General features: G+C 49.3%; 2 protein-coding genes across 3 annotated transcripts in view; both read left to right on the plus strand.

Annotated features, from left to right (window-relative positions):
• Window positions 1-12,646, plus strand: part of COPA (coat protein complex I subunit alpha) — a 45,634-nt gene extending 32,988 nt beyond the window's left edge. Inside the window, exons 18-33 of the mRNA XM_060644536.3 lie at window positions 3,427-3,589; window positions 3,688-3,834; window positions 4,610-4,799; window positions 4,923-5,018; window positions 6,418-6,506; window positions 6,685-6,808; window positions 8,049-8,138; window positions 8,328-8,437; window positions 8,821-8,898; window positions 9,065-9,133; window positions 9,655-9,791; window positions 10,031-10,217; window positions 10,301-10,411; window positions 10,737-10,898; window positions 11,527-11,721; window positions 12,004-12,646. Of these exons, the coding sequence (XP_060500519.2) occupies window positions 3,427-3,589; window positions 3,688-3,834; window positions 4,610-4,799; window positions 4,923-5,018; window positions 6,418-6,506; window positions 6,685-6,808; window positions 8,049-8,138; window positions 8,328-8,437; window positions 8,821-8,898; window positions 9,065-9,133; window positions 9,655-9,791; window positions 10,031-10,217; window positions 10,301-10,411; window positions 10,737-10,898; window positions 11,527-11,721; window positions 12,004-12,063 (2,008 nt within the window). The 3' untranslated portion in view covers window positions 12,064-12,646. The remainder of the gene's footprint in view (window positions 1-3,426; window positions 3,590-3,687; window positions 3,835-4,609; window positions 4,800-4,922; window positions 5,019-6,417; window positions 6,507-6,684; window positions 6,809-8,048; window positions 8,139-8,327; window positions 8,438-8,820; window positions 8,899-9,064; window positions 9,134-9,654; window positions 9,792-10,030; window positions 10,218-10,300; window positions 10,412-10,736; window positions 10,899-11,526; window positions 11,722-12,003) is intronic.
• A 2,929-nt stretch (window positions 12,647-15,575) lies between these two features.
• On the plus strand, window positions 15,576-21,908 carry PEX19 (peroxisomal biogenesis factor 19). 2 transcript variants are annotated; one of them, XM_078441145.2, is made up of 8 exons: window positions 15,576-15,696; window positions 17,086-17,195; window positions 17,578-17,743; window positions 18,176-18,261; window positions 19,185-19,346; window positions 20,186-20,362; window positions 20,590-20,634; window positions 20,800-21,908. In XM_078441145.2, the coding sequence occupies exons 1-8, from the start codon at window positions 15,627-15,629 to the stop codon at window positions 20,881-20,883; spliced, it is 900 nt and encodes a 299-aa protein (XP_078297271.1). In that variant the 5' UTR covers window positions 15,576-15,626; the 3' UTR covers window positions 20,884-21,908. The 2 variants fall into 2 exon arrangements, with proteins under 2 accessions (XP_078297271.1, XP_078297272.1); XM_078441146.2 differs by lacking the exon at window positions 20,590-20,634.
• The last annotated feature ends 4,059 nt before the right edge of the window (window positions 21,909-25,967 follow it).

Below are 25,967 nucleotides of genomic sequence, written 5' to 3' on the forward strand. Positions count from 1 at the left end.
TATTAAATTTCCTGGTCTGTGAACATGGTGTAGTAACTCTTCATTTATTTAGGTCTTTTGTGGGGCGCCTGGGTGGCTCAGTTGGTTGTGTCAAACTTTTGATTTTGGCTCAGGACTGATTCAAGGGTCGTGAGATCAAGCCCCATATCAGGCTCCACGCTGAGTATGGAGACTACTTGAGAATTTCTCTCCCCCTTTGCCCCTCTTCCGTGCCTTAGCACTCTTCTCCCTCTAAAAAAAAATTATCGGGTCACTGGGGTGGCTTAGTTGGTTAAGCATCCACTTTTTTTTTTTTTTTTTTTTTTAATTTATTTTGAGAGAAAGAGAGCAACACAGAAAGAATCCCAAGCACGCTCCATGCTGCCAGCACAGAGCCCAATGCAGGACTCCAGCTCTTAAATTTGGCTCAAATCATGATCTCACGGGTTCGTGAGGTCAAGCCCCGCATCTGGCACCTCACACTGACGGTGTGGAGACTGCTTGGAATTCTCTCTCTCTCTCCCTCTCTCTCTATCCTTCCTGCACACACCCTCTTTCAAAACAAATAAACTTAAAAAAAAATTTTTTTTTTTAATTTATTTAGGTCTTCCGGAACATCTTTCAGTAAAGTTTTTAGAATTTTCTCCATAGAGATCTTGGATTTCTTTAGTTAGATTATTTTAGGCACTTGGCAGTTTTCAGCGCTATTTGTTGATGGATATGGGGCACCTGGGTGGCTCACTCGGTTGAGCGTCTGACTTCAGCTTAGGTCATGATCTCACACGATTCGCGCGTTCGAGCCCCGTGTCAGGCTCTGTGCTGACAGCTCAGAGCCTGGAACCTGCTTTAGATTCTGTGTCTCCCTCTCTCTCTGCCCCTCCCCTGTTTGTGCTCGCTCGTTCGCTCGCTCTCTCAAAAAATAAACATTAAAAAATTTAATGGAAACTATCCATTTAAAATTTAACCTTCTGGGGCGCCCGGGTGGCTCAGTCGGTTAAGCGGCTGACTTCAGCTCAGGTCATGATCTCGCAGTCCGTGAGTTCGAGCCCCGCATCGGGCTCTGTGCTGACAGCTCAGAGCCTGGAACCTGTTTCAGATTCTGTGTCTCCCTCTCTCTCTGCCCCTCCCTGTTTGTGCTCGCTTGCTTGCTCGCTCTCTCAAAAAATAAACATTAAAAAAATTTAGTGGAAACTATCCATTTAAAAATTTAACTTTCTAAGTTCTGATGATATTTAGAAATATAATTAAGTTTCTAAATTGATTTCAGAGATCTTATTAGACTTTTATTTCTAGTAATTTGCCTTATTTTTGTAAGTAATCATAGCATCTGTGGGTAATTGACCGTTTGTTTTTCTTTTCCAGTACTTATACTTTCTTGTATTTTCCTTGTCTTGCTGCACTGACCAGGATCTCCAACATAGTGTCGAATACACATGATGAAAGTAGACTTTTTCGTCTTGGTCCCAATTTAAAGGGCAAGCTTTCAGTGTATTGGCATTACCTAAGCTTGCTGTAGATTTCTTTAGAGATAGCTTCTACTTATTAAGGGATGTCTGTCCTGTATCTCAGATAAATACTGAATTTTATTACATAAAATTTTTTTTACTGCGTATACCGAGGTAGTCCTAGGATTTTTCTCCTTTTGTTGATTAGTGTAGTGAATTAAATTGATTTTTTAAAAATACGAGACCAACATTGTATTCTTGATACAGATCTAACTTGGTTATGATGTTTTACCCTTTTCTGATACTGCTAGTTTTAGTTTGCTAATATTTTGTTTTGGGTTTTTGCATCCACGTATATATATAAATGAGATTGGTCTACGACTTCCCTTTTTCTTTCTGTCTTTGCCAGGTTTTGGTATTGAGGTTGTGCAAATTTCATAAAATAAGGAAAATAATATACCTTCTTCTGTTCTCTTAGTGAGTTTGTAATAAGATTGGGTTTAATTCTTCCTGGAATATTGGGTAGAATTTGCCAGTGAAGTCATCCAGTGAAGCCCCCATCCTAGGACTTTCTTTTATAGGAGGATTTTTTGTGACTCAGTTTCAGTTTATCTTGTTTAACAGTTATAGGACTGTCGGGGTTTTCTATTTGTTTTTAGTCAGTTTTGGTAAATTTTACTTTTCTTGGAATTTGCTCATTTAAAAAAGTTTACGCCCACCCTCATCCTGCAGGAGCTCTAAGAATATCCCCTTTTTCATTCCTATTTTGGCCATTTTGTCTTTTCTTCTTAATTAGAGTCACAAAAGGTTTATTTTTTATTTTTATTTTTTTTTTAATATGTAATTTATTGTCACATTGCCTAACATACAGTATATAAAACGTGCTCTTGGTTTTGGGGGTAGGTTCCCATGGTTCATCGCTTACATATAACACTTAGGGCTCATCCCAACAAGGGCCCTCCTCGATGTCCATCCCCCATTTTTCCCTCTCCCGCTGCCTCCCCCATCAACCCTCAGTTCGTTCTCTGTATTTAAGAGTCTCTTACGGTTTGCCTCCCTCCCTCTCTGTTTGTAACTATTTTTTTTCCCCTTCCCCTCCCCCATGGTCTTCTGTTAAGTTTCTCAGGTTCCACATATGAGTGAAAACATATGATATCTATCTTTCTCTGCCTGACTTATTTCACTTAGCATAATACCCTCCAGTTCCATCCAAGTTGCTACAAATGGCAGGATTTCATTCTTTCTCATTGCCAAGTAGTATAAACCACATCTTCTTTATGACTCATAAGAGGTTTATGAATTTTATTTAGCTTTTGCCTTTCTTGAACTTCTGTATTTTGTTTCTTTTTTCTATTTCTTGATTTTATGATTGGCTTCTTTTTTCGAAGTATACTCTGGTTTAACTTGTAAAGGAACAAATTTTTGAGTTGCTGGCTTATTTTTATTGTATTTATTGATTTTCCAATGTATTTGTATAGAGCTCATTAGTTTTCAGCGTTTCTTCTAATGCAGTGTGTGCACCTAACGCCCTAGATTATACATTTTTAATTTGCGTTCAGTTTAAAATTATTTTTGCCTTTTACCGTTTCTCGTGTGTGTCAGACTTCACATCTCCCTCTCTTCCACTTCCACCTGTAGCTGCAAGGAGAGACTTCAGCTGCCCCTAGTGGCCCAGTGATTGTACGTCAGAACTTAAGATTTAACTTTCAGGCCTGATTCCTGCAGCCGTGTCTGTTAGCTCCCAGAGTAATAGCTTATGAGGAAAGATCAGACCATCGGCCCTATCTTTTCCCGCTTCATACAGAAGAATAAAAGCAGTAAACGTGGCATTTAGCTCTGCTCTCTTTTGAACCACTTCCTGTCTATACCGCTGTGCAAATGGCACTTGGCAGAAGAGCAGCGAGAAGATCCAAAGTCGTGTCCTAGGCTTGCTCCATGTCCTCCCAGGCTAGGTTTTCCCCCTCGCTCGCCGAAGGTTGAATCCGCTAACTCCTGTTTGCAGGGACTACGGGATCATCCGAACTCTGGATTTACCCATCTATGTCACGCGGGTGAAGGGCAACAATGTGTATTGCCTGGATAGGGAGTGTCGTCCTCGGGTGCTCACCATTGATCCCACGGAGTTCAAGTTCAAGCTGGCCCTGATCAACAGAAAATATGATGAGGTACGAAACGAGAGGGCCCCCTAGGGGTGCGAGAGGGCAGCACTGCTTTCTCCCCGAGTCATGTCTCCTTCCTGCCCTGCCGCACCCCACACGTCTAGGTGCTGCACATGGTGAGAAATGCGAAACTAGTTGGCCAGTCTATCATCGCTTACCTCCAGAAGAAGGGCTACCCTGAGGTGGCCTTGCATTTCGTCAAGGACGAGAAAACTCGCTTTAGCCTGGCACTGGAGTGTGGGAACATCGAGGTGAGGGGGACGGGGTCCTGAGCCCCGCGTCGTCACAGAGAACATGAGAGGGTGCGGGCTGCGGTGTGAGGGCATATTCCGGGCTTGCCTCTTCAGCGGGGAGGATGGAGTCTGAGGTGGTCCGGTCGTCAGATGGAGCTGTCTTCCTGTTGCGGCTTGCCCGTCTCTGCTACTTGCCGCCTCTGCTTCCGCCACAGCAATGCTACCGTCCTCATTGTCCGTTACTCTGAATCCAGTAGCCTCTAGCGTAGGAGCAACACGGCAGGGACTCTGCAAGTTCTCATTTCCTTCACCTTTTACTTGCCGATTGGCTGCTCAGATGAACAGGGCCTTAGGAAGTATTGGGACCTAGATGTACAGGCATTATTTTTAAATGGGGAGGTGGCTTAGGTACATTGACTCCCTCGTTCTGAACTTCCTTATTACTTCTTATCTTTTCTAAAGCCCCCGGAGATCTTTAGACCTAGCAGGTGGAAAATAAGGTAGCTAAGCAAGAATTGACCCTGTGGAGTCAGCAACTGCTAGGAGATGATTTTGTTTGTCAGAGTAAATTTCTGAGGAGGAGGATGTGCGATGGGATTCTTCTCTCCGTGGAGCCAAAGGGATCCTGTTTGGGGATAGGATTTTCAGTAGAATTAGACTGAATGGTAGGCGTGATTGCAAGTGTAGAGAGTCTGTGGGAGATTTATGTAGAGGCGGATACTTCGACCATGGTCCCTGGTTTTGAGTCAAGGTACCCGCCAACCTGTGACCTCTGACCCTGGGGGTTCTTTAGATTGCTCTGGAAGCAGCCAAAGCACTGGATGACAAGAACTGCTGGGAAAAGCTGGGAGAAGTGGCCTTGCTACAGGGGAACCACCAGATTGTGGAAATGTGTTATCAACGCACCAAAAACTTCGACAAACTTTCTTTCTTGTACCTTATCACTGGCAACCTGGAGAAACTTCGCAAGATGATGAAGATTGGTGAGCCCCAGAAGCTAAGGGTGGGGAGTGGGGGCCTTGAGGGAAGGTGAAGGCAGGTAGAGGGGAGGAGAGAGGGAACTTCGGAAAGAAGACCTAACCTGGTGTCTTACTGACTTGATGCAGCTGAGATCCGAAAGGACATGAGTGGCCATTATCAGAATGCACTCTACCTGGGTGACGTGTCTGAGCGGGTGCGGATCCTGAAGAACTGTGGGCAGAGTAAGTAAGCATGCGGGACTCACCAGCTCCTTTGCGGCTTAGAAAGTATTTTCTCTTCGTGGTGAGTTACCCACGTATAGTGGTGAGGTATTTCCCTTTGTTGTGCATTTTTCCAGAAGAGACAGCATGCTCCTACCATGCTCAGAAGGCATGCTTCAGGGCCAAAGGGAGGTACAGCCAGAATATTCAGTCTGTCCAAGCACTCTTAGGAAAACAGTTAATAGTCAGGAGGAACTAGGAGGTTAGGAGGTTTTAAAAGGTCCTGAAGCAGATACTCTAGTAAATATAGTTGGTTAGAGGTTGTTAGAGTTTTTTTTTTTTTTTTTTACTTCAAGTCTGGAGGTTTTACTCATTCACTTAATTTGTTATAGTCGTGTTTTTTCAAGTTTATTTATTTTGAGAGAGAGAGCACGTGCGTGCGTGCGAGTGGGGAAGGGCAGAGAGAGGGGGAGAGATTGAGAATCCCAAGCAGGCTGTGTGCTGTTAGCGTGGAGTCCAGCGTGGGGCTTGAACCCCTGAACTGAGATCAGGACCTGAGCTGAAACCAAGAGTCGGACGTTCAGCTGACTGAGCCACAGCCACCCAGGTGCCCTCTTATTTACTTGTTTATATATTCTCAAAGGGAATTTTCTGAGAACCCACTATGTACCAAGCACAGTGCTAGCATTTGAGATACGCCAGGAAACAAGGAAGATGTGATTTGGATGACGGTGCTAAGGAGTGAAGGGGTCAGACTCCGCATGTCTTGCGCGGGTGGAAACAATGTGATCTGTCGAAGGGCTGGATGTGGGATGTGAGGATTGGAGTCAGGGACGATTCCCAGGTTCTTGTCAGCATCGATGCTAGAGCTTAAGGATAAGCGAGTACATCAGTCACTTGCTGCCGTGTGGCAAATTACCCTAGAGTTGAGCAGCTTAGAGCAACAAATGCACGTTACCTCGGTTTACAGCGTGGCTTAGCTGGGTACCTCTGGCTCACTGTGTGTCAGGAGTCTGCATCAGGGTAGGGTGTTGGCCAAGACTGCGGATGTCTCCGGCTCAAGTGGGGAGGATCCCTTCCCACGCTCCCCGCATGGCTGCAGGCAGTCCTCCGGTCCTTGCGGGCTGATGGCTGGGAAATGTCAACCTTCTGCCACACAGGCGTCTCCATAGGGCAGTTTGCGACACGGCAGCTGGCTTCCCTCAGAGCAGGCAATGGCATCCAGGTGGAGGCCCCGCTCTTTGTATCCCAATCTTGGAAGTGGTATTCCGCGGCTTCTGCCACGTCCTGTTTGTTGGAAGCAAGTTAAGTCCGTTCCACGGTTTAGGGGAGGGGATGGTGCACAGGCTTGAATACCAGGAGGCAGAGACCGCCGGGGGACATCTTGGACCCTCTACCACAAAGTCTGTTTTCTCTACAGAGTCCCTGGCCTATCTCACAGCTGCTACTCATGGCTTAGATGAAGAAGCCGAGAGCCTGAAGGAGACATTTGACCCAGAGAAGGAGACAGTAAGTTTTTATTTATGTGAGTGTCTGATTACAGAATTAACTCTGAGATCGGGGGACAGTTTAAACCCACAAGTGTCACTCTCCCATCTGGTTAGCAGGGGAGGCAGGGGAATAAATGAGGTCAAAGGAGGCTCTGTAAACTTCCCCACATGTTTGCTTTTAACCTTCTGCCTTTCAGATCCCAGACATTGACCCTAATGCCAAGCTGCTCCAGCCGCCTGCACCTATCATGCCATTGGATACCAATTGGCCGTTACTGACTGTATCCAAAGGCTTCTTTGAAGGCTCCATTGCCGGCAAGGGTAAGTGCCCACCCCTCCTATAGTGTTTTTGTTGTCGTGTGTTTGTGTTGTGAAGAGCTGTCCTCCAGAGCACCCTCAGCTCTGGAGCAGTGACACGCCAGTCTGAGCTGTGGTACGTTTGTTTGTTTTTTTTTAATGTTTGTTTATTTTTGAGGGAGGGAGGGACGGAGAGAGAGAGAGAGAGAGAGCGAGCATGCAAGGGAAGGGCAGAGAGAGGGGGAGACAGAGAATCCCAGGCAGGCTCCGTGCTATCAGCGCAGAGCCTGACTTGGGGCTGGAACTCAGGAACTGTGAGATCGTTACCTGAGCTGAAATCAAGAGTCGGATGCTTTTAACCCACTGAGTCGCCCAGGCGCCCTGTGTTTATGTATATATGTATGTATGTATTAATAAATAGATCGATGTATGTATGGATTAATAAATAGAGAGAGAGGCAGGCTCCATACCCAGTGTGGAACCCAATGTGGGGCTTGAACTCACAACCCCAAGACCAAGACCTGAGCTTAACCGACTAAGCCACCTAGACATCCCATGTTTTAAAAATTAAATAAGAGTATATGAGATGATTAGAATTTGGAAAATAGGGGGAGAAAAGAGAGTTGTCTTAGTCCAGGCCTCGGGCAGCCACTGTGACCACGTGGGTGTGTTTCCTCAGGTTTTAGCGTCTGTGTGGTCAGTCCTGTTCAGTATCTCATCATTCGTGAGGGACAGTGTTAAGGCACCGAAGCAGCAATGTCAGACTCTGTCCCGTGGGCGTTTGCAGATGTGTGCTACCACCGTCCCCCACTCCCACCCTTACCTGCTCCTGTTGTTTTGGAGATGTCTGCTGGCTTATTTTTCCTGGCTGACAGCCTAGATGGACCCCAGGGCATTTTGTGCCCAGCCCCGCCCTCTCCTCCGTCTCTGACCTACCCTGTGTCCCCGTGCCCTGCACACGCTGGAGTGGCAGTAACTTAGAGATCTCGGCAGGAGACTCCAGGAGTTGCTAAGTAAAAAACGGTTCAGGGGGTGGTGTTTGGTGTCAGCAAGGCCAGTTGTTCCCATCTCTCTTCTACTTCCTCTCTTTTTGAAACCTGCTGCAAGGTAGCATAGCGTCTGTACTACAGAAGTAAATAATAAAAATACTAAGTGGACAGAGGCTTGGCATCTGCTTTTGTAAGGACGCAGCTTGCTTGCAGAAGAGGCCGGATCTCAGACTTGCCTGGCTATAACCAGCTCCTTTGTGTTCTTCTGTCTGTAGGCAAGGGAGGAGCCCTGGCTGCTGATATTGACATTGACACCGTTGGTACCGAAGGCTGGGGAGAGGATGCGGAGCTGCAGCTGGATGAAGGTGAGAGTTCTTCTGGGGGTCTCCTGGCAGGATGGGTGGCCTGGGGTGGGGGGACGGGTGGGGGCTGGGCCGTGGGGCGGTTCTGCAGGCTTCCAGACCGCGGAACCGACAAGGATCCCAGCTTTGGGCTTTCTTCATGCTAAAATTCCGTCACTGCAAATCCGCTTTGAGCCTGGATTTTCCTTACAGATGGGTTTGTGGAGGCTACGGATGGCCTGGGGGATGACGCTCTTGGCAGGGGACAGGAAGAAGGAGGCGGCTGGGATGTGGAAGAGGACCTGGAGCTCCCTCCTGAGCTGGTGTGTGGGGTTCTCGCCCCGGGGAGGCTCCCTCTGGGTCTCCCTGTGAAAGCCGGTGGCCATACTGCCCCCCACCCGTCCCGAGGCCCCCAGAAGGGAGGGGGTGTAGATCCTCCCGACCTGATGCTTATCTCCCATCAGCCGGTCAGGCTGCAGCAACAGCAGCTTATGAAAAGGCAGCAAGCTTTGTCGTCTGAATTGGAGCTTTTGGTTTATCGTTTTGTTACTGGTGAAGCTGCCCCTGTTTTGAGGGTCTTCTCCCACTAGTGCCCCCCGCCCCTTCCTCCCCGGTCGAGGCTGGGAGCAAGGTCAAGGACTGTGTTTAGACTTATCAGAACAAAGTGCTTGAATAGCTTATGAATGACTGATGTTTTTTCTCTTAGGATGTACCCCCTGGGGCAGCCGGGGGTGCTGACGATGGGTTCTTTGTGCCTCCCACCAAGGGAACCAGCCCAACTCAGGTGAGCAGGGAAGCGCCACCCTGCGGGCATGAATGTTTCTGAGCTGGCTCTGCTGGACTCGTGTGTAAAGAACGTGGCTACTCTTCTGCTCTAGGTACAGGGGAGGGTACTTTGGGAAGAGAAGGGGCTGTGTTTCAGTTGGCTTGGGTTTTCTGTTTCTTGTTAGATCTGGTGCAATAACTCTCAGCTTCCAGTCGATCACATCCTGGCAGGCTCTTTTGAAACAGCCATGCGGGTAAGTCTTAGAGTAACGTTGGCTCTTGCGGAGTGTTTCTCGCCCGGGGTCCCCAGGGAGACGGTTGACTCCTCTTAACCAAATGGAAATTAACCTATGCACGAGGGCAGAGGTGTGCATTTATCGTGGAAACCCCGGTCTTGCCTAGGGAAGGTAGCCTCCTAAGGCCTTCTTCTACCGGGTGGATCTTTGCAGCCATCTCCCACCCATTTATAGTCTGCTTTCTGGCTCACATCAGTAAGTTAGCGCCCCCTCAGGAGCGGGTATGTTACAATATGTTACGATAGCAACAGCAGTAACTCCAGTAAGTACAAATGCAACAACCGCTAACATTGACACACTGTGTGTCAGGCACTATCCTGAATGCTTTATAGGTATTACTAAACGAGGTAGGCCCTATAATTAAGTATAATTTACTGATGAGGAAACAAGTACAGAGAAGTTAAGTACCTTGCCCAAGGTTAGCTAGTTTTGCAGTGGCAAGGTCCCAATTTTTATATTTCTTTTCTCTTGTATTCTAGCTCCTTCACGACCAGGTGGGGGTGACCCAGTTTGGCCCCTACAAGCAACTGTTCCTACAGACCTACGCCCGAGGCCGCACCACCTATCAGGCTCTGCCCTGCCTGCCCTCCATGTATGGCTACCCTAATCGCAATTGGTAAGGCCCCTTGCTCCTGGCTTCTGTGTCTTCCACGTGGGGTGGATATTTCAGATGATAGCCTGAGGGACAGTTAATGGTCGTCCCAGAGGGGAGGTTTCCTAGTAGGAAGGAACTTGGGCTCGACACTCTGTGAGGTTTGGTTTATACATCCGCGTCCAGTTCCCCGACCTGTTTCCCCTTTGAGTCTAGTGGATTCCGGGTTATCCCTTTTTCTTCCTACTTTTCCAAACTTCCAGGAAGGATGCGGGGCTGAAGAATGGCGTGCCAGCCGTGGGCCTGAGGCTCAATGACCTCATTCAGCGGCTACAGCTATGCTACCAGCTCACCACAGTTGGCAAGTTCGAGGAGGCCGTGGAGAAATTCCGTGCCATTTTACTCAGCGTGCCCCTCCTCGTCGTGGACAATAAGCAGGAGATTGCGGAGGTAGGAGGGGGTAGCCCACCTAGCCCCGGGCACCCTCACGGTCTTGCCTCTGTGCCGTGACCTTGCTTTGCCCCTCTCTCAAGGCCCAGCAGCTTATCACCATTTGCCGTGAGTACATCGTGGGCCTGTCCATGGAGATAGAAAGAAAGAAGCTGCCCAAAGAGACTCTGGAACAGCAGAAGCGCATCTGTGAGGTACGATCTCTCTGGGCTTCTGCACGGTGCAGAGAGGTCCGCCCCTTCAGCCTCCATTAGGTCTGAATTCTTAAAGTCCAAACCCACATTTCAGTCTGGGGAGTAAGAGAAGTTTGGGCCTACTTCCCTGAGGAGAGGGTGTGTTTTTCTCCGCTTCTTCATTCCATCAGTCCTTCACACCCCGGGGGCAGAAGATGGCTCTGCCTCGTAGTCAGCCCCGTTTTCGTTTGCTTTGTGTTGTGTTTACTGCGTGGGCCGCAGCCCATAAATGACCTATGTCTGCTGTACCATCAGCCTGGCATGTGTCCCCCTCTCTGTCCACCAGATGGCAGCCTATTTCACCCACTCCAACCTGCAGCCTGTGCACATGATCCTGGTGCTGCGCACGGCCCTCAACCTCTTCTTCAAGCTCAAGAACTTTAAGACGGCTGCCACCTTTGCTCGGCGCCTGTTGGAACTGGGGCCCAAGCCAGAGGTGGCTCAACAGGTAGATGGGAACTCCTTCCTCAGGCATAAAGGGACCAGACCGGCTCTCACATGGAGGGAGTAGAGGCCAAGGCCTTTGCCTCTAAAAACAAAGCACTGATTAACAACATTCAACAGAAGGAGGCAACCGAATGCCGTCTTCTCTTTACTTAGTGGCAAGGGTGCTTCCTTTTGTTCTTGGAAAGCGAACTCGTGACTCCTTCAGACAAGGCACAGGTGTAGAGTGACCTGCCACCTAGAAGAGCTCCGCCTTCCCGTCCCTGAGCTCTGCTACCCGTTCCCACCGCTGCTAACCTCCGCACACAGGTCCCGTTACTTGGGGTCTCTGAAGGCATTCCTCCTGGGCGGTGGAAGCCAGTTTTAACCCTTTGAGTCCTGGCTCTGATAATCTCCAGGCTTGGTGGAGGACTGTGGGTCTAGATCCGTGGAACCACGGATACTGAGAAGGGGAGATCCTGATGCAGCAGGAGTGGTCGTAGTTGTGACCCCTTCACGTGTGTCCTGTCCAAAAGGACATACTCGTTCACTCGGTACAATGGCATCTCGAGTCAAGGAAGTTACTGAACCGTGGTGAGTTGTGACGTGCAGCTTTCAGTCCTCTTAAATAAAATACTCCTTCCCTCCCTTAGACCCGCAAAATTCTGTCTGCGTGTGAGAAGAACCCTACAGACGCCTGCCAGCTCAGCTACGACATGCACAACCCCTTTGACATCTGTGCTGCGTCTTACCGGCCCATCTACCGTGGGAAGCCAGTGGAGAAATGTCCACTCAGTGGGGCCTGCTATTCCCCTGAGTTCAAGGGTCAAGTCTGCAAGGTCACTACAGTAAGTACTGTCCTCTAGAAAGACATCCAGGATCTGGAGGGAAGAGGAAAGAAAGAGAAAATAGAAAGAAGCGTGTTGGTTCTTTTTTTCTTCCGTTTTTGCCTCTAGCTCCTTGAGACAGTGATACTAAAGAAAACTAGAGCTTCTCCCCACTGCTGTTTACTGAGCAGTAACAGATCTTAACCACATACTCTGCTGTACTCACTGAGGAGTGGAGAGAGTAAGCTTTCCGGGCTGTGCACCCTCACAGATTCCCTAACTTTTCCGTTTCCTTTTCCACAGGTGACAGAGATTGGCAAAGATGTCATCGGTTTAAGGATCAGTCCTCTGCAGTTCCGCTGAGGCTCCCTCTGGTGCGTGCAGGGTCAAACACCGTATTTTCCTCTAGAGAACCAATCTCTATATCCTAACTTCTTTCTTCCTCAGCTGCCCTTCACATTACTGACATTGAGCTGTCCTGCCCTAAAACTTAATGTCCCTTTCTCCTCTTCTATGGTTAATCAAAATGTCTAGACCTCTCTGTCGTCTTGTCGAGGTGACTACAGTTGTGGTGATCTCCCTCCCAGCTTAGATCGCTCAAGGAACAGATGAAAGTTCCGTGATGAAACTTTGCCTACTGCATTCCTTCAGTGTTTATCTTTTCCCTCCCCACCACCTTTGTATCTTTCTTTTGGATGGAAGGCGGATGTGATAAATAAGGCCGTAACTTTTACTCAGCCACAGCAGACTCTTAGCCATCCCCCCCCACGCCGTTTTCCTTGGGCATGTGAACTCCCAGGCAGGTACCCTGTGTGCGCCCAGGAACTCAAAAGTCTGAGAAGAAACTGGTTTCCCAAGAATGCACATCACTTTTCTTTGGTTTGTTCTTTATAGCCATTGTTCTTGTGTTTGTTTCTCACACTTAATAAAGTAAATTTCTATGACAGTTTTGTGGCTCCATTTGTTTCCTGGACACTCTCACGTTCCTACTTTATGTAGCTGCCCCACCAAAGCAGGTGTCTTTTTTTTCTTCTTTTTTTTTACGTACAGAGAGTGAGACAGAGAATCTGAAGTAGGCTCCAGGTTCCACGTTGTCAGTGCAGAGCCCGACCCGGGGCTTGAACCCACAAACCGTGAGGTTGTGACCTGAGCCGAAGTTGGACGCTCAACGAACTGAGCCACCCAGGCACCCCGATATCTTTTTTTTAATTACAAAAGTAATAAACACCCACTGTCTTTTTAAAAAATACATTTTTTTCATAGGATCTATTAAACTGTGAGAACATAGCAAGTAGCTCCCTTGTTCCGTTACTGACAGCAACCTTTCCCCTTTTGCTAGTTATAGCCAGTACTTACTGAGCACCTACCGGGTACTTCTCGCTGTTCTAGACGTTTTACAGGTAATACACATGTTACAGCGGTTACATTGGCAATACAGGGTTTTGCTTGTCATGTGCTAAGACTACATTGGGTAGATTGGCATGCTGTGTTTTTGATTACAGTTTGTACTTTTCATTTTAAACTGTTTCAGGGGCACCTGGGTGGCTCAGTCAGTTAAGCATCCGACTTCAGCTCAGGTCGTGATCTCACGGTTTGTGGGTTCGAACCCCACGTTGGGCTGATAGCTCAGAGCCTGGAGCCTGCTTTGGACTCCGTGTCTCCCCCTCTCTCTGTCCCTTTCCCACTCTCACTCTGTTTCTCTCTCAAAAATAAATAAACATTTTAAAAATGCTGTAAAATAAGGTTTGGCAACAGCTTTCACTATACATTAGGCAGGAGGTGAATAAATATGGAAAGGAGGTGCTAGGAGTATCACACTAGTAAGGATAGAAAAGCAGAAGCAAGTTTAAGAGATGATGCAAAGGACAAATCATGTTTCAATTCCATCGTAGTTCTCTCCAGTTACCTGCAGTATTTTTCTTTTCTTTTTTTTTTTTACCTCCAGTATTTTTCTTATTAACATGTTTACATTAACATAATAGTATAAAGCCAGGCGAAATACCTGTAATATGTGCTTGATATAACTATAGTCCTATTAGAGACATACATGTAAGTGGGTTGGAGTTAAATGAGAAAGCCTGGAATAACAGGTGTTGGGGAGAAAGCGGTTAATCAGAGAAGGATTAGGTTATAGAAGTTTAGAATTGAAAAGAACTTTAATCTGAGGCCTAGAGTGATAAAGGGTTTTGAACAAAAGTACTTAGTTACGGGGGCGCCTGGGTGGCTCAGTCGGTTCAGCGGCTGACTTCGGCTCAGGTCATGATCGCACGGTCCGTGAGTTCAAGCCCCGCGTCAGGCTCTGTGCTGACAGCTCAGAGCCTGGAGCCTGCTTCAGATTCTGTGTCTCCCTCTCTCTGACCCTCCCCCGTTCATGCTCGGTCTTTCTCCGTCTCAAAAATAAATGTTAAAAAAAAAAAAAAAAAAGTAGTTACAGAATTGGGACTGGGACTTAAGTCTTCTGACTTTCAGTTCGGAATGTTTTCTCCTCACTCACCACTTGTGTCTGGAAGAACACAGTACGATTTGCACAGGTATGATTTACAAACCCTGTGCCCTATCTGTGCCGGAAAGAGTACCTAATCTGGTACCCGACACGGTACTCAAGTGTGCGTTTAGGAAGCTAAGGACGGAAGCCATGAAGTGACTTCATTTAGTTTAGTGTTGTTTTGTTTTTAATGTTTACTTTCGAGAGAAAACGTGAGTGGGGGAGGGGCAGAAAGAGGGGACTCTGCCGCTGACGGCAGGAGTCCCATGCGGGGCTTGAACTCATGAACTGTGAGCCAAACTGGGCCAAACTCAGACGCTCAAACGGCTGAGCCACCCGAGCGCCCCTAAGTGACTTCACTCAGATGTGATTTCTCCCTTTTAAGCTTTATAGCGCTTGACCCTTCTGTGAAAACATTTGCCTTGTATCATCCTTACTGTGTGTACCTGTCAGTCTCATCCTACCTCCAGCCTAATCCTCAGGCAGCTCTTTTACAGCAGGGGCTGGTCCCATCTGTGTCACTCTCCTGGGTTGTGCCCCGCACAGGATCCTGCACAACAGTGGGTGCGCTCTAAATGCTAACACAGATTTGCGTGGGAGGCAGCTCTGACCCATCTGAAGAGGAGAACCATCCCGGAGGAGGGAAGGGGTGTCTGGAGTTGTCTTTTACCGAGCCTCCCCCCCGCTTCACTGGATTAGAGGTTGGATTCTATATGGAGAAAAGGGGATGGTTCGGGGAAGGTAGGTCTATAGCTACCACGATGAATGGTCCTCTGGCTCAGTCCGAGGTTCCAGACTTGCTTTTTCTGCCTGAATTGCTCCAACGCACCCTGTGCTCTAACTAAGCTCCTAGTCCTGTGTCCTTCATTCTGGCAACCCTGTCGGAGAATAGAAAATGAGAGACAGCCGCCGGATCCCGCGGTGAAGTGTGCCTCATCAGGGTCCGGGAGGGCTGCGAGTGGCCAGTGAGCGCCAGCGGGGTTGTAGGCCCTCGCCTAGGAGCTGAGCTTACATCAGTGAAGACCACGGATGGCAGTCCTCGCCCGCTGGGTGTTCAAATTCCACGCAGTGCCTGGGGGGCCAGTGTAAACAAGGAAGTAAAATCAATAGAATGTCAGAGAGTGCTAAGTGTTGAGAAGCATATGATGAAAGAGCCTCTTCTCTGGATAACGCGAGAAGTTGAAATAAAGGAAGCCGGGCTAATCAGTAACCTGGTAGAATTTCACAGTGAGTTTCACTCCGTTAGTTCAACGGTTCCTGGCGAGAAAGAAAAAAAAAAACAAAACCCAACCCACAGAGCTTCCTGTCCCTTTAAAAATGGCGGCTCCGGCCCGGCCTGCACTACTACTGGTTGCACGAGGACAAGGGGAGGGGCGCGGGGCGGGGCCGAGGCACGGACGCCGCGAAGCCCCGCCTCCTACGGCAAGCCGGAGGTAGCAAGATGGCCGCCGCTGAGGAGGCTTGTGGTGCTGGGGCCGACGCGGACCGGGAATTGGAAGAGCTTCTGGAAAGTAAGAACTCGTAAAGGGGAAGGCCCGACGGTGGGCGGTTGTAAGGGCTCATTCCGGGGCAAACTGCGCCCGAGATATCGGGGGCGGAGCGGGAGAGGCTTTCCAGAGGTTGGCCGGGGGCAGAGGGTCTGCCTGTGACTCCGAAGAAAATCTCTGGGTCACCCTCTCCTTCCTCCGCGGCGGGAGCTCGGGAGCCCACGTTGGGCCCCAGAGCGTCTCAGACCGTTGATCTCCCTGCCGGAGGGGAAGCAGTAGCCCGCCGGACGGTGTTTCACGATCCGGCACCGAACTCCCCTAGGTTTCGGTGAGCAAGTTCTTGTTAACCTAACTTCCTTCCCGCCAGCGGCTGTTTTCGGTCTTTGGTGGGCTGCGAACCGACTGCTCGCCTTAAGGGTCGACCAGCCCTTGGCGCGGCCTTCTGTGCGCTGCCCTCTCCCCCCTTTTTTCCTCTCGCCAAGCCTTTCACCTTTCCCTCCCCGGGCCCCATTCCAGTACTTTCACCGTGTCAGACAGCTCAAGCCGACTCCCCTCCATTACTCTGAAAAACTGAGGGGGAGAGGGCTTTAGGGGGAGACAGCTCACCCTCCTGAAAGAGGCTGGATGTTCTTTTCTTCCCCGCCCTCCGCTCTTCTGTTGGTTTCTTGCCCACAGTGGGGCCAGTGTCCTCCCGCTAAGCCCAGCAAGCGGATTGGTGGGGAGGACTCAGGTTTTTAGAGCAGAGGTGAATATGTTTTGTCTCTTGCCCAGTCACAGAGACGTGGGCAGGCAGAAGGATGAACAGAAACGGTGAGGAGTGCCAAGTGACTCTGTGGATTGGCACATAGTTATCTGCGGAGATGAGGCCAGAGGAAGCTCTAGGAACTTTGCCCAGGGAGGGCTGAACCCGTGCTATCCCTCAGTCTGTGCGAGTACCAGGACCCACGGGAAGCGGGGTGGAACGTCTTGTGGCTTTTGCTTTCTTGCCAAAAATTACGCCCTCGAGGGCTCCAGAGTGAGTTCAGGAGTTTAAGGACACCTGTGTTCTCTGCTCTCGTCGGATATTGGTGTGGGATTTCTGGGGAATCGGTAGAATGTGGCAAGGAAGTCACTGCGTAGATGGAGATGTCTTTGCAGAGCTTTTAAGTCTCTCTTTCCTGCTATGAGAGAGACGCCTCTTCCACCTTTAGGGATTTCTTCCTCTTTGATCACAATAAATTGGGTAATGAAGAGGGAAGTGGGCAGCTTACTGAGGGGTGGGCCAGGAGAGGGACACTTAAAAGGGAGATGGCACTTTGAAAGACTGTTCTCGTAATGCTGTGCCCAGAACTTACCCCGCACCCCCCCCCCCCCCACCAAGCCTTGAATCCTCATCCGTCCCCAACACACACACTATGTCTCTTGTCTCTGAAGGTGCTCTTGATGATTTCGATAAGGCCAAACCCTCCCCAGCACCCCCTCCTACCACCACGGCCCCTGATGCTTCGGGGCCCCAGAAGAGATCGCCAGGAGACACTGCCAAAGTATAAATTCCACCCTCTTAAGGGAGGGTGGGGGGGGCGGTGTGGGCAAGCACCTGCAAGCAGAGGTGGGGCAGGCCCCTGTGGGCTGGAGTGGATTGGGGGGAGGGGGCCTGGCCTGACCCTGAGGATGGAGTGGTGGGATCTTGAGGAAGTGCTTCGAAGAGATGGCAGATTTAAAAGGTTGGTTTGGGAATGCCACCCTATACCCTTCCCTCAGTGGCCCGGTGCCTTTCTTACTGTCCTCCTGAAAAGAGGTAGTTAGAATGTCCAGTGGAGGTGGGCAGGAGGGCAGCACTGCATTTCCCTGAGCCCCTGCCTGTGGCTTCTGTTGGTGGGGGCCAAGTAAGAGATGCATTTTGCCCCCCCCCCCCCCTCGCTGCAGGATGCCCTCTTCGCCTCCCAAGAGAAGTTTTTCCAAGAACTGTTCGACAGCGAGCTGGCTTCCCAAGCCACTGCAGAATTCGAGAAGGCCATGAAGGAGTTGGCTGAGGAAGAGCCCCATCTGGTGGAGCAGTTCCAAAAGCTCTCAGAGGCTGCCGGGAGAGTGGGTGAGGAGGCGGCCCTGGGGGGCTGGAGACCCCTGAACAGACCTCCACAGTGTCTGTTGCGCACAGAGAGCACTCTCAGTCAAGCTGACAGCACTCATCATATCACGACCATCGGGTGGGACCAGGAGATGGGAGGAGGGACGGGGACACTGCGTCATGCAAGGGGGCGAGGCTGAAAAGTCACAGAAAAGATTACGGAAAACTGACCATTTTAAAGGTCATAGTGTTGTGGGTGTCTTCGTGGAGAACAAAGTGACACCCGGTTCGAGTAGATCTGTGAAAGTGACTATGAAGGTGACCACGGAGGATTCAGAGGTTTGGAGTGCTAGTGACTCACCAGTAAATGCTGCGTATCCAAGCTGATAACCAGCGCAGTCTGGGGAAGCAGACAGTAAAAATCCAAAAGACTTGGCCTTTCTCGATCTTTCCTAGGCAGTGATGCAACCTCCCAACAAGAATTTACATCTTGCCTGAAGGAGACACTCAGTGGACTCGCCAAAAATGCCACTGATCTTCAGGTGAGGGGAAGGGGTAGGGGCCACGAGAGCCCGTCAGACACATCAGCAAAAAGACAGACTCTCTTGGGTAGCATCTGAAGTCTGTCCCTGCCACACTGTTTTGCTGCTGGCGAGTTTAAATAGTTCTTTCCCACTTGAAAGGGTGCTAAGCATCCCAAGAAGGCACTGTCTTCAGCTTACGATGGGGTCACATCCTGGCCAATCCACCGTAAGTTGGAAATACCACAAGTTGAAAATGCATTTAAGGGGCGCCTGGGTGGCGCAGTCGGTTAAGCGTCCGACTTCAGCCAGGTCGCGATCTCGCGGTCCGTGAGTTCGAGCCCCGCGTCGGGCTCTGGGCTGATGGCTCAGAGCCTGGAGCCTGCTTCTGATTCTGTGTCTCCCTCTCTCTCTGACCCTCCCCCGTTCATGCTCTGTCTCTCTCTGTCCCAAAAATAAATAAAAAACGTTGAAAAAAAATTTAAAAAAAAAAAAAAAAGAAAATGCATTTAATACACCTACCCTACCAAACATCACAGCTTAGCCACACCTACCTTGAGTGTGTTTAGAATACTTATGTTAGCCTGTGGGTCTGCAAAATCGCCCAACACCAAGCCTATTTCCTAGTAAAGTGTTGAGTATCCCGTGTAATTTAGTGAATGCTGTCCTGAAAGTAGAAAACACAACGGTTACGTGGGGACAGAATGGTCGTCAGTGTTATCAGTTGTTGATCCTGGTGATCGCGTGACTGCCTGGGAGCCTCGGCCACCGTGGCATCTCGAGGGAGTATCATCTGCATATCGCTGGCCCCGGTCAAGGATCCAAATTGAAAATTGGAAGTAAAGTTTCTACTGAATGTACATCCTCTTCGCACCATCTAAAACTGAAAAGTGGTCTTAAGTCGGACCATCTGTATTTGCTCACCTCTCTCCTGTCCTTTCTAGAACTCAGGCATGTCAGAGGAGGAACTGACCAAGGCCATGGAAGGGCTAGGCATGGAAGAAGGGGATGGGGAAGGGAACATCCTCCCCATCATGCAGAGTATCATGCAGAACCTGCTGTCCAAGGACGTGTTGTACCCATCACTGAAGGAGATTACAGAAAAGGTTTGTGAACTTCTGTTTCTGCCTTTCCTCCTCATTTTCCACTGTGTCGACGACGCCTGTGGGCTTCCTTGTCTGCCTCGAGCCTACAGAGCTGGAGTAACTCGAGTGCACAATCTCTCTGCTCTTTTCTCCTTTGTGTATTTGGAACAGGAGAGTGGGGAGGAGCTGTGTCTTTGGGAATAAACGTACCCCACTGAAGATGCTTAAGGTAGAAGGGGAGGCTCTTCAGCTCTGGTTTTCTGTAAACTGGTTCGAGGCTGTTGTCTGATCAACCCTTTCTTGTATCTCTTACCAGTCATTTCTCTGACGATGATTTACTGGCTTTATGCTAGAGACAATTTAAGATAGTGTAAAAGATGGTCCTTGCTGTCAGAGAGCTTACAGTTTCACTAAAGAAACAAAACACAGGAACAGAAGCTTTTCAACGACACGGTGCAACATGCGGTCAAGAGTGAAGTGGACAGCGGAGACCAGGAGGCAGCAGACTGGGGTCCGGGTGCACCGAATCCAACTGTCAAGCGAAGAGTGGCTCTTGACGTTTACAAAGGTTGTAAAATCAGAACAGACAAAGGAAAGAACATGTGACAGAGAGATCACACATGGCCCACAAAGGCTAAAATACTTACTGTCTGGCCCTTCACAGAAGAAGTGTGCCGTCCTCTGGTAACTGTAAATGCTGGCACAGCCAGGTGACGTGGTTGGAGTCAGTGCTACTGACGTCTTTAGTTTTGACTTCCCCTGTGTCCCCTCCCCCTTCGCATTTTATTGCTTTTCAGACTTTATTGCCCTTCCTACCCACTGTCCATTAATTCTTCTGCACCCGTTCTCCCTTTCCTTAGTATCCAGAATGGTTGCAGAGTCACCGGGGGTCTCTTCCTCCAGAGCAGTTTGAAAAATATCAGGAACAACATAGTGTCATGGGCAAGATATGTGAGCAGTTTGAGGCCGAGACCCCCACAGACAGCGAGGCCACTCAGAAGGCTCGTTTTGAGATGGTGCTGGATCTCATGCAGCAGGTGAGGCCTCCTCTTGCCACCTGCCCCCTGGTGCTGCTGGGTGTGTGTTCGGTGGAGCGGGTATCTGGGAAGGAGGCCACACTGCCAAACCCAGGTGGAGGAGGGAGCACGAGAGAGGCCACGTAGCCTGGTCCCCAGGAGAAAGGAGAGAGACAGTGGCTCAGATACTTCTTTCGGACTGCCGTTTCGTGGGATTCTCTCCTTCTCAAGTTCCTCTTACTTTCCAGCTACAGGATTTGGGCCATCCTCCAAAAGAGCTGGCTGGGGAGATGGTGAGTATATCTTCTCTTAGATTTGAACCTGAGCCCAAGTTTCTGGAATTCTGTAGTCTCGAATGATTCCACTTGAGGTGATCGCTGTGGCCACTGGGGACGCACCTTCAAAAGCTGTCGCTTGAGGTAAGAGCAGTAATCTCAGTCCCTCCGTCTCTTCTCCAGCCTCCTGGCCTCAACTTTGACCTGGATGCCCTCAATCTGTCAGGCCCACCAGGTGCCAATGGCGAACAGTGTCTGATCATGTGAAACACAACACGCGTTCGGCCCTGATTCCCAGCCATGGGGAACATCTGGAGTCAGCAGAACCACTGGGAGCCGAGGCAGGAGTGTCGTCTGCAAGAGCAGTCTGCCCACTGCCCTCTGTCATCCCAGCTGAGATTGTGCCATACCAGCTGAGGCTCTTACTCTGTCTTTCTGGTAATAAGGCCTATTGTGCGGGCCGTTTCTGTGAACCCTATCCGTTGTGGTTGCTGCTGCTAGCAAAGGCCCAGCTACCTACCAGGTGAAGGAAAGCATCCCTTTGGGGGCATGCCCTTCTTCCCCCTCCCAACTAATGTTATATATGGCCACACTGATGTTCACTTTTACATCCAGGGTCTTTGTGCCTTGTCTCTACTCCCTCTCTCGGACTGGGGAGCAGAGACAGAGTCCTGGGGCTCCGTATCTCTCTAGTTCTTTTGGGAAGAGCCTTTGGAAATGAATGGGGAGAAATTCAGCCTGGGCTGGGGCTCTCGGTCTGTCACCGTGTCCTCTTGCCTTCAGACAGACCATTGGGAATTCCGTGGAGGGAAAGGAAGTAGGGGCTTTTGCCTCTGATCACAGTAGGGTTGAAAGAGAAGCCCTGGGATTCTCCTCTCGCCAGGTGCTGAGCCTCCAGGTCCCTGGTGTAGTTTGAGAACTCAAGTCACCAGGTTGGGTCTTTGTATGACGCTGTGTGATCTGGGTGAACCCAGCCCTTGACCTTCCTGTGCCCCTGCCTCTCCTCCTCTTCTCTCTTTTTAAATACCTGTTTATCCCAGCCCTTCTCTGCACCCAAGCTGTGACAAGGAAGGGCCATCCACTACTCTGATTGGCCTCCTCCCTGGAAAACGTACATAATTACAGTGTCAGGTCTAGGAAATGAAAGACCGTTCTTCCCCAGATGTGTTCTGGCTTATTTGAGACCTCTGATTTCTCTGAATCCTGTCCCTTGATTAAGCAGGTGACTTGGGAATGCGAGTGGGGTGCAGCTCGGGTCCTTTCTCTCGACTAATAAATATTCTGATTGAGGAGTGTGGCCTGTTTTTCGTTCAGGTCTTTCTGTGATCTTCCTCGGCTTCTGTAAGCTGCAGCGTGAGGAATGTTTGCAGACCAGTTCATACCATTGCAGTGCTGGTTCTACCACCGCCCCCTTCCCCAGCTGAGGCTGCCCCTCGGTTGGCCAAGGACGCTGGATGGCCATCTTGCCTCGTTGCCTCTGGGTGTTCCAATCTGGGAAGCCCTTCAGTTGGTGTTGTATCCTAAGGTTTCACATTTTTATTATCGTTAGCGATATATTATTAACGTTTTAAAAATTATTTCTATTATCATTGTTATTTTGAGTTGATCTTGCCCTTCTCTTTGGGAACCACTGCATCTATGGACCTTGGCTGCCATGTGTTAGTGGATACTCTGGTCAGACCAGCTGGCTCTCCTGTCTCAGCACTCAGAAGATAATGCACAGGGCAGGTGACACTCAGCCTCTGAGTCACTTGGCGCTCCGAACATGCCACTTTCCAGGGGTTAAGCTTTCTTACCCTTAAGACGATTCCACACATTCTGTGTGGATGGGGGATTGAGCCTCAAGCTGTTTGGGAAGGTCTAGGTACTGGACCGCATCAGAATATGAAAGCCCCAGTCTGAATCTGACTCCTCTGTTGTGTGGGAGGTGGGAAAAGCGGAGGCAGACTCGTGATGGTGGTCACAGGGCCTGAATGGCCAAAAGTCTCTACCAGCTCCGTCCAAACACCGGACGAGGATAGAGAGGAGGAGGGAAGGACAAAAAGACCCTGTCCCTGAACTATGTACCTGCTGTACTGGCAGTTCTCTTTTACCGATTTTCAGTCCTGCTGTCCTAGTCAGGGCTTACTCCAGGAATCCAGACGGATGCTCTAGTCCAATTTAGTTTTGTTCCCAAGCCATTTGTTTTCATTTTGATTGAACATGAACAAACTGACCTCCAGCTCCTCTCTGTCCCGGAAGCGCTGTTGGAGTGGTTCTGGGCTCGTGGAAGACAGAGCGGTCCTTCTCAAACTGTCTGCTAAAGAGCCAGGGTTTTTGTTTTGTTTATTTCACCCAGTCCTTCGTACGCTCAGATGCGTTCCCGTTGCCCGTGACAAGTGTGCAGTTCACACAGCACGCCACCCACCACGCAGGCTTGGCCACACCCAAGCTGACCAGGCCCCTTTCAGCAGGCTGAGTCCACTGATCATGCCCCTGGACATCACAGCAATGTCGGAACGCTAAGACATCTCTAGACACTCTGAACTTCTAACTCATCGTGTCGCAGACAGGTAGAAAACTGTTCACAGACCAGTACAAGTCTCTGAAGCACCTTGGGTGGCACTGCTCTGGGGCCCTCCCCAGTCTCCACAGCTCCGTCGGCCACACTGGTATGTTTCTGTACTTGTTCTCTCTCACGTGAGGGTTGCCTCCAGTCCACTCTTTCTTTGGCTAGGGTGTGTCGCTGTAAGGACCTCTATATTATTTTTGGAGCCTTTTCTTCTGCTTAAAAATAACCATTAAGAAGTTTAGGTTTAAGCTGTATGTGGAGTTTTTATGCTGCTCTCAGACTTTAAAGGAGGTACCCCTTTGTTCCAAAATTCTGTATGTTAGAAAATAAATTTGTAGTTGTTCGGATGGTTTCATGAGTTAAGAATCGAATTCATACAGAATTTGCGGTAATGAGGGTATTTTCCCATGACTCTGGAGACCATCCTGGCAAGGGCCCCAGGAGGTGCTTATCATACACTGTCACGATGGCTGGGGAGCTTGGAAAAAACGATGGTCCACAGTAAACGAGGTTGAGATGATAGACCTTACGAGAAACGATCAAAAGGCTTAGAGGAAGTGGGCATGTGAGGATGAATGTCTATTACACCGGAAAACCCACTAGCTGACCATGTTCCTTAGGAAGGTCTGGGGACATTTTTGTTTGCTTTATGAAGGAAAGGCACTAATGAATGGGTCACTGGCATCTTTGGGAAGTTTAGAAGTGGCTGTCTCTGTGGGTGGAGGCTGATGGCAGGGGACGTTTAAGAACTGGTTTCCCTTGTAGCAGTGGGGATGATAGGATCCTCGAATGGCGGAAGCCAAGTGGCAACACTTAACTCTCAGAGTCAGGGTGGGTGGGTGGGTTTCCATAGGGCAGCATGTTCAAAGCGGAGATGGCTAATGGAACGTGGGTGGTCCCAGGGACCAGATAAATGGACAGCCAAGCAAGGTATTGGTTTGTATTTAATTAAGAGATCAAGAATGATTGAGCAGAAGAATGAGATCAGTAACTTGAAAAGTCAAAATTCCTTGCCCATTTTTTAGGCCTGAGACAGTTCTTAGATTCAAACTACCAATTGAAAGATCCATTTACTTAGTCAACCATGTATTGGGGGAAGATTGCCCAGATTTTTTAAGTTGGAAAATAGGGATACTGGGCCTGAGTTGACTTTGATACCCAGGGACCCGAAGCGCCACCACAGCACTGCCCTTCCTACGCCCCGTCCTCATCGCAGTAGGGGAATATGGGGTCAGAACGGAGTGCTTGCCTGAATCTGCCTCACGGTGGGTCCAGAAACCCACTTTATGGTCATTTTTTTTTTTTTTCAGTTTCCAAATGTATAATCAGAAAGGACATTCTTGACAATCGGCAGAAAGCCCAAGTAGAAGCTCCTGAAACTGCACCCCTACCTCTACCAAGATAGAAAATAAAAAATACTGCGTTCTGGGGGAAATGGCAGTAATTAGTTCAACGCTTAAAAGGGTAGGCGGATGCTGGAGTGTGGGTCTCCATCATTTCTTTTAATTCCACCCGTCTGGCTCTTGCAAAAACTGGATTGGCCTGAGGCGGATTGCATGGGGCTACTGCAAACTTCGGTGGGTGGTAGTCCAAGCAGTACTGTGTTGGGTGTGTTTCCTCTACGAGAGGAAGTAACACAGCTTCTGGTATAGGTACGTGGTTTTTAATGTGTACTGTCTGACCCTCGACAGAAAGCTTGCCAACCCCTCATCTAGTGAATACGTTCTCCCAAGGAGTATCAGAAACACTTTGCATTCACAAGTGGTGGGCACTAGTATATATTCACAGTCTTGATCTGGAGCTTTGTTATTTCTCCCCCGTCGTCACCGTGTAGTCCATTCTGCGGGGTACCACGTTTGTGTGCTTTGTGTAGCTTACGCTACGCAGGGATTAAGGACATGCTAATCAGACTTGATGAACAAGCAGTGTCAAGTATTCTGGTTTCCTTGGTGAGACACATGCACTCCGGAGAGTGGAAAATAAATCCTGCAAAGATGCACGGTCCTGCCACGTTGGTTAAGTTTGTAGGAGTCCGGGGAGCTGGAGCATTCTGGGACATTCTCTCTAAAGTAAAGGGTAAGTTATTGCATCTTGTGTATTTTACCCCAAGAAAGAAGCGCGGTGCCTTAAGTAGGCCTCTTCAGTTTTGGTGGCACCGTACTCTGTGCTTAGGGATGCAAGAAAGGCCTCTGCAGCAGGTCCAGGCTATGATATACAAGCAGCCCCGCGGCAGGGGCCGTATGACCTGGAAAATTCTGTGGTACTAGAGGTATCTGTGGTAGGAAGAGATGGTGTGTGGATTCTCGGGCTATCCTCAATAGGAGAGTTCCAGCATAGATCTCTCGGGTTCTGGGGTAAGGTTATGCCATCTGCAGTAAAGAAAGTTTCATCATTTGAAAAGCATCTCCTGGCGTACGATTAGACCCTGATAGAGACTCAGTGCTTGACCACAAAATATCAAGTGACTATGTGAGCAGTTGCCCATATAACCAGCTGGTTATTGTGAGACCTGCCAAGTCATGAGATTGGGTGGATACAATAGCATTTCGTCTTACAATGGGAACAGTACCTTTGGGAAGAAGCCCAAACAGCCTTGGTGGGCACGAATAAGTTAACCTGAACAAGGGTCCTCAGTTCCCCAGATTACGTACATCTGTTACAGTGATAGCTTTGTCCTAGCCCATGCCTGTGGCAACAGGAGAAATCCTGCAACCATTTGGCCAGACGAGAAAAAAATTCAGGTCTGGTTCGTGGAGGAGTTGGTTTGATATGTTTTAGGGCGAGCCAAATATGGACTATC

Source organism: Panthera onca, chromosome F1 (assembly GCF_046562875.1).
Source record: "Panthera onca isolate mPanOnc1 chromosome F1, mPanOnc1 haplotype 2, whole genome shotgun sequence".
NCBI classification, from domain to species: domain Eukaryota; kingdom Metazoa; phylum Chordata; class Mammalia; order Carnivora; family Felidae; genus Panthera; species Panthera onca.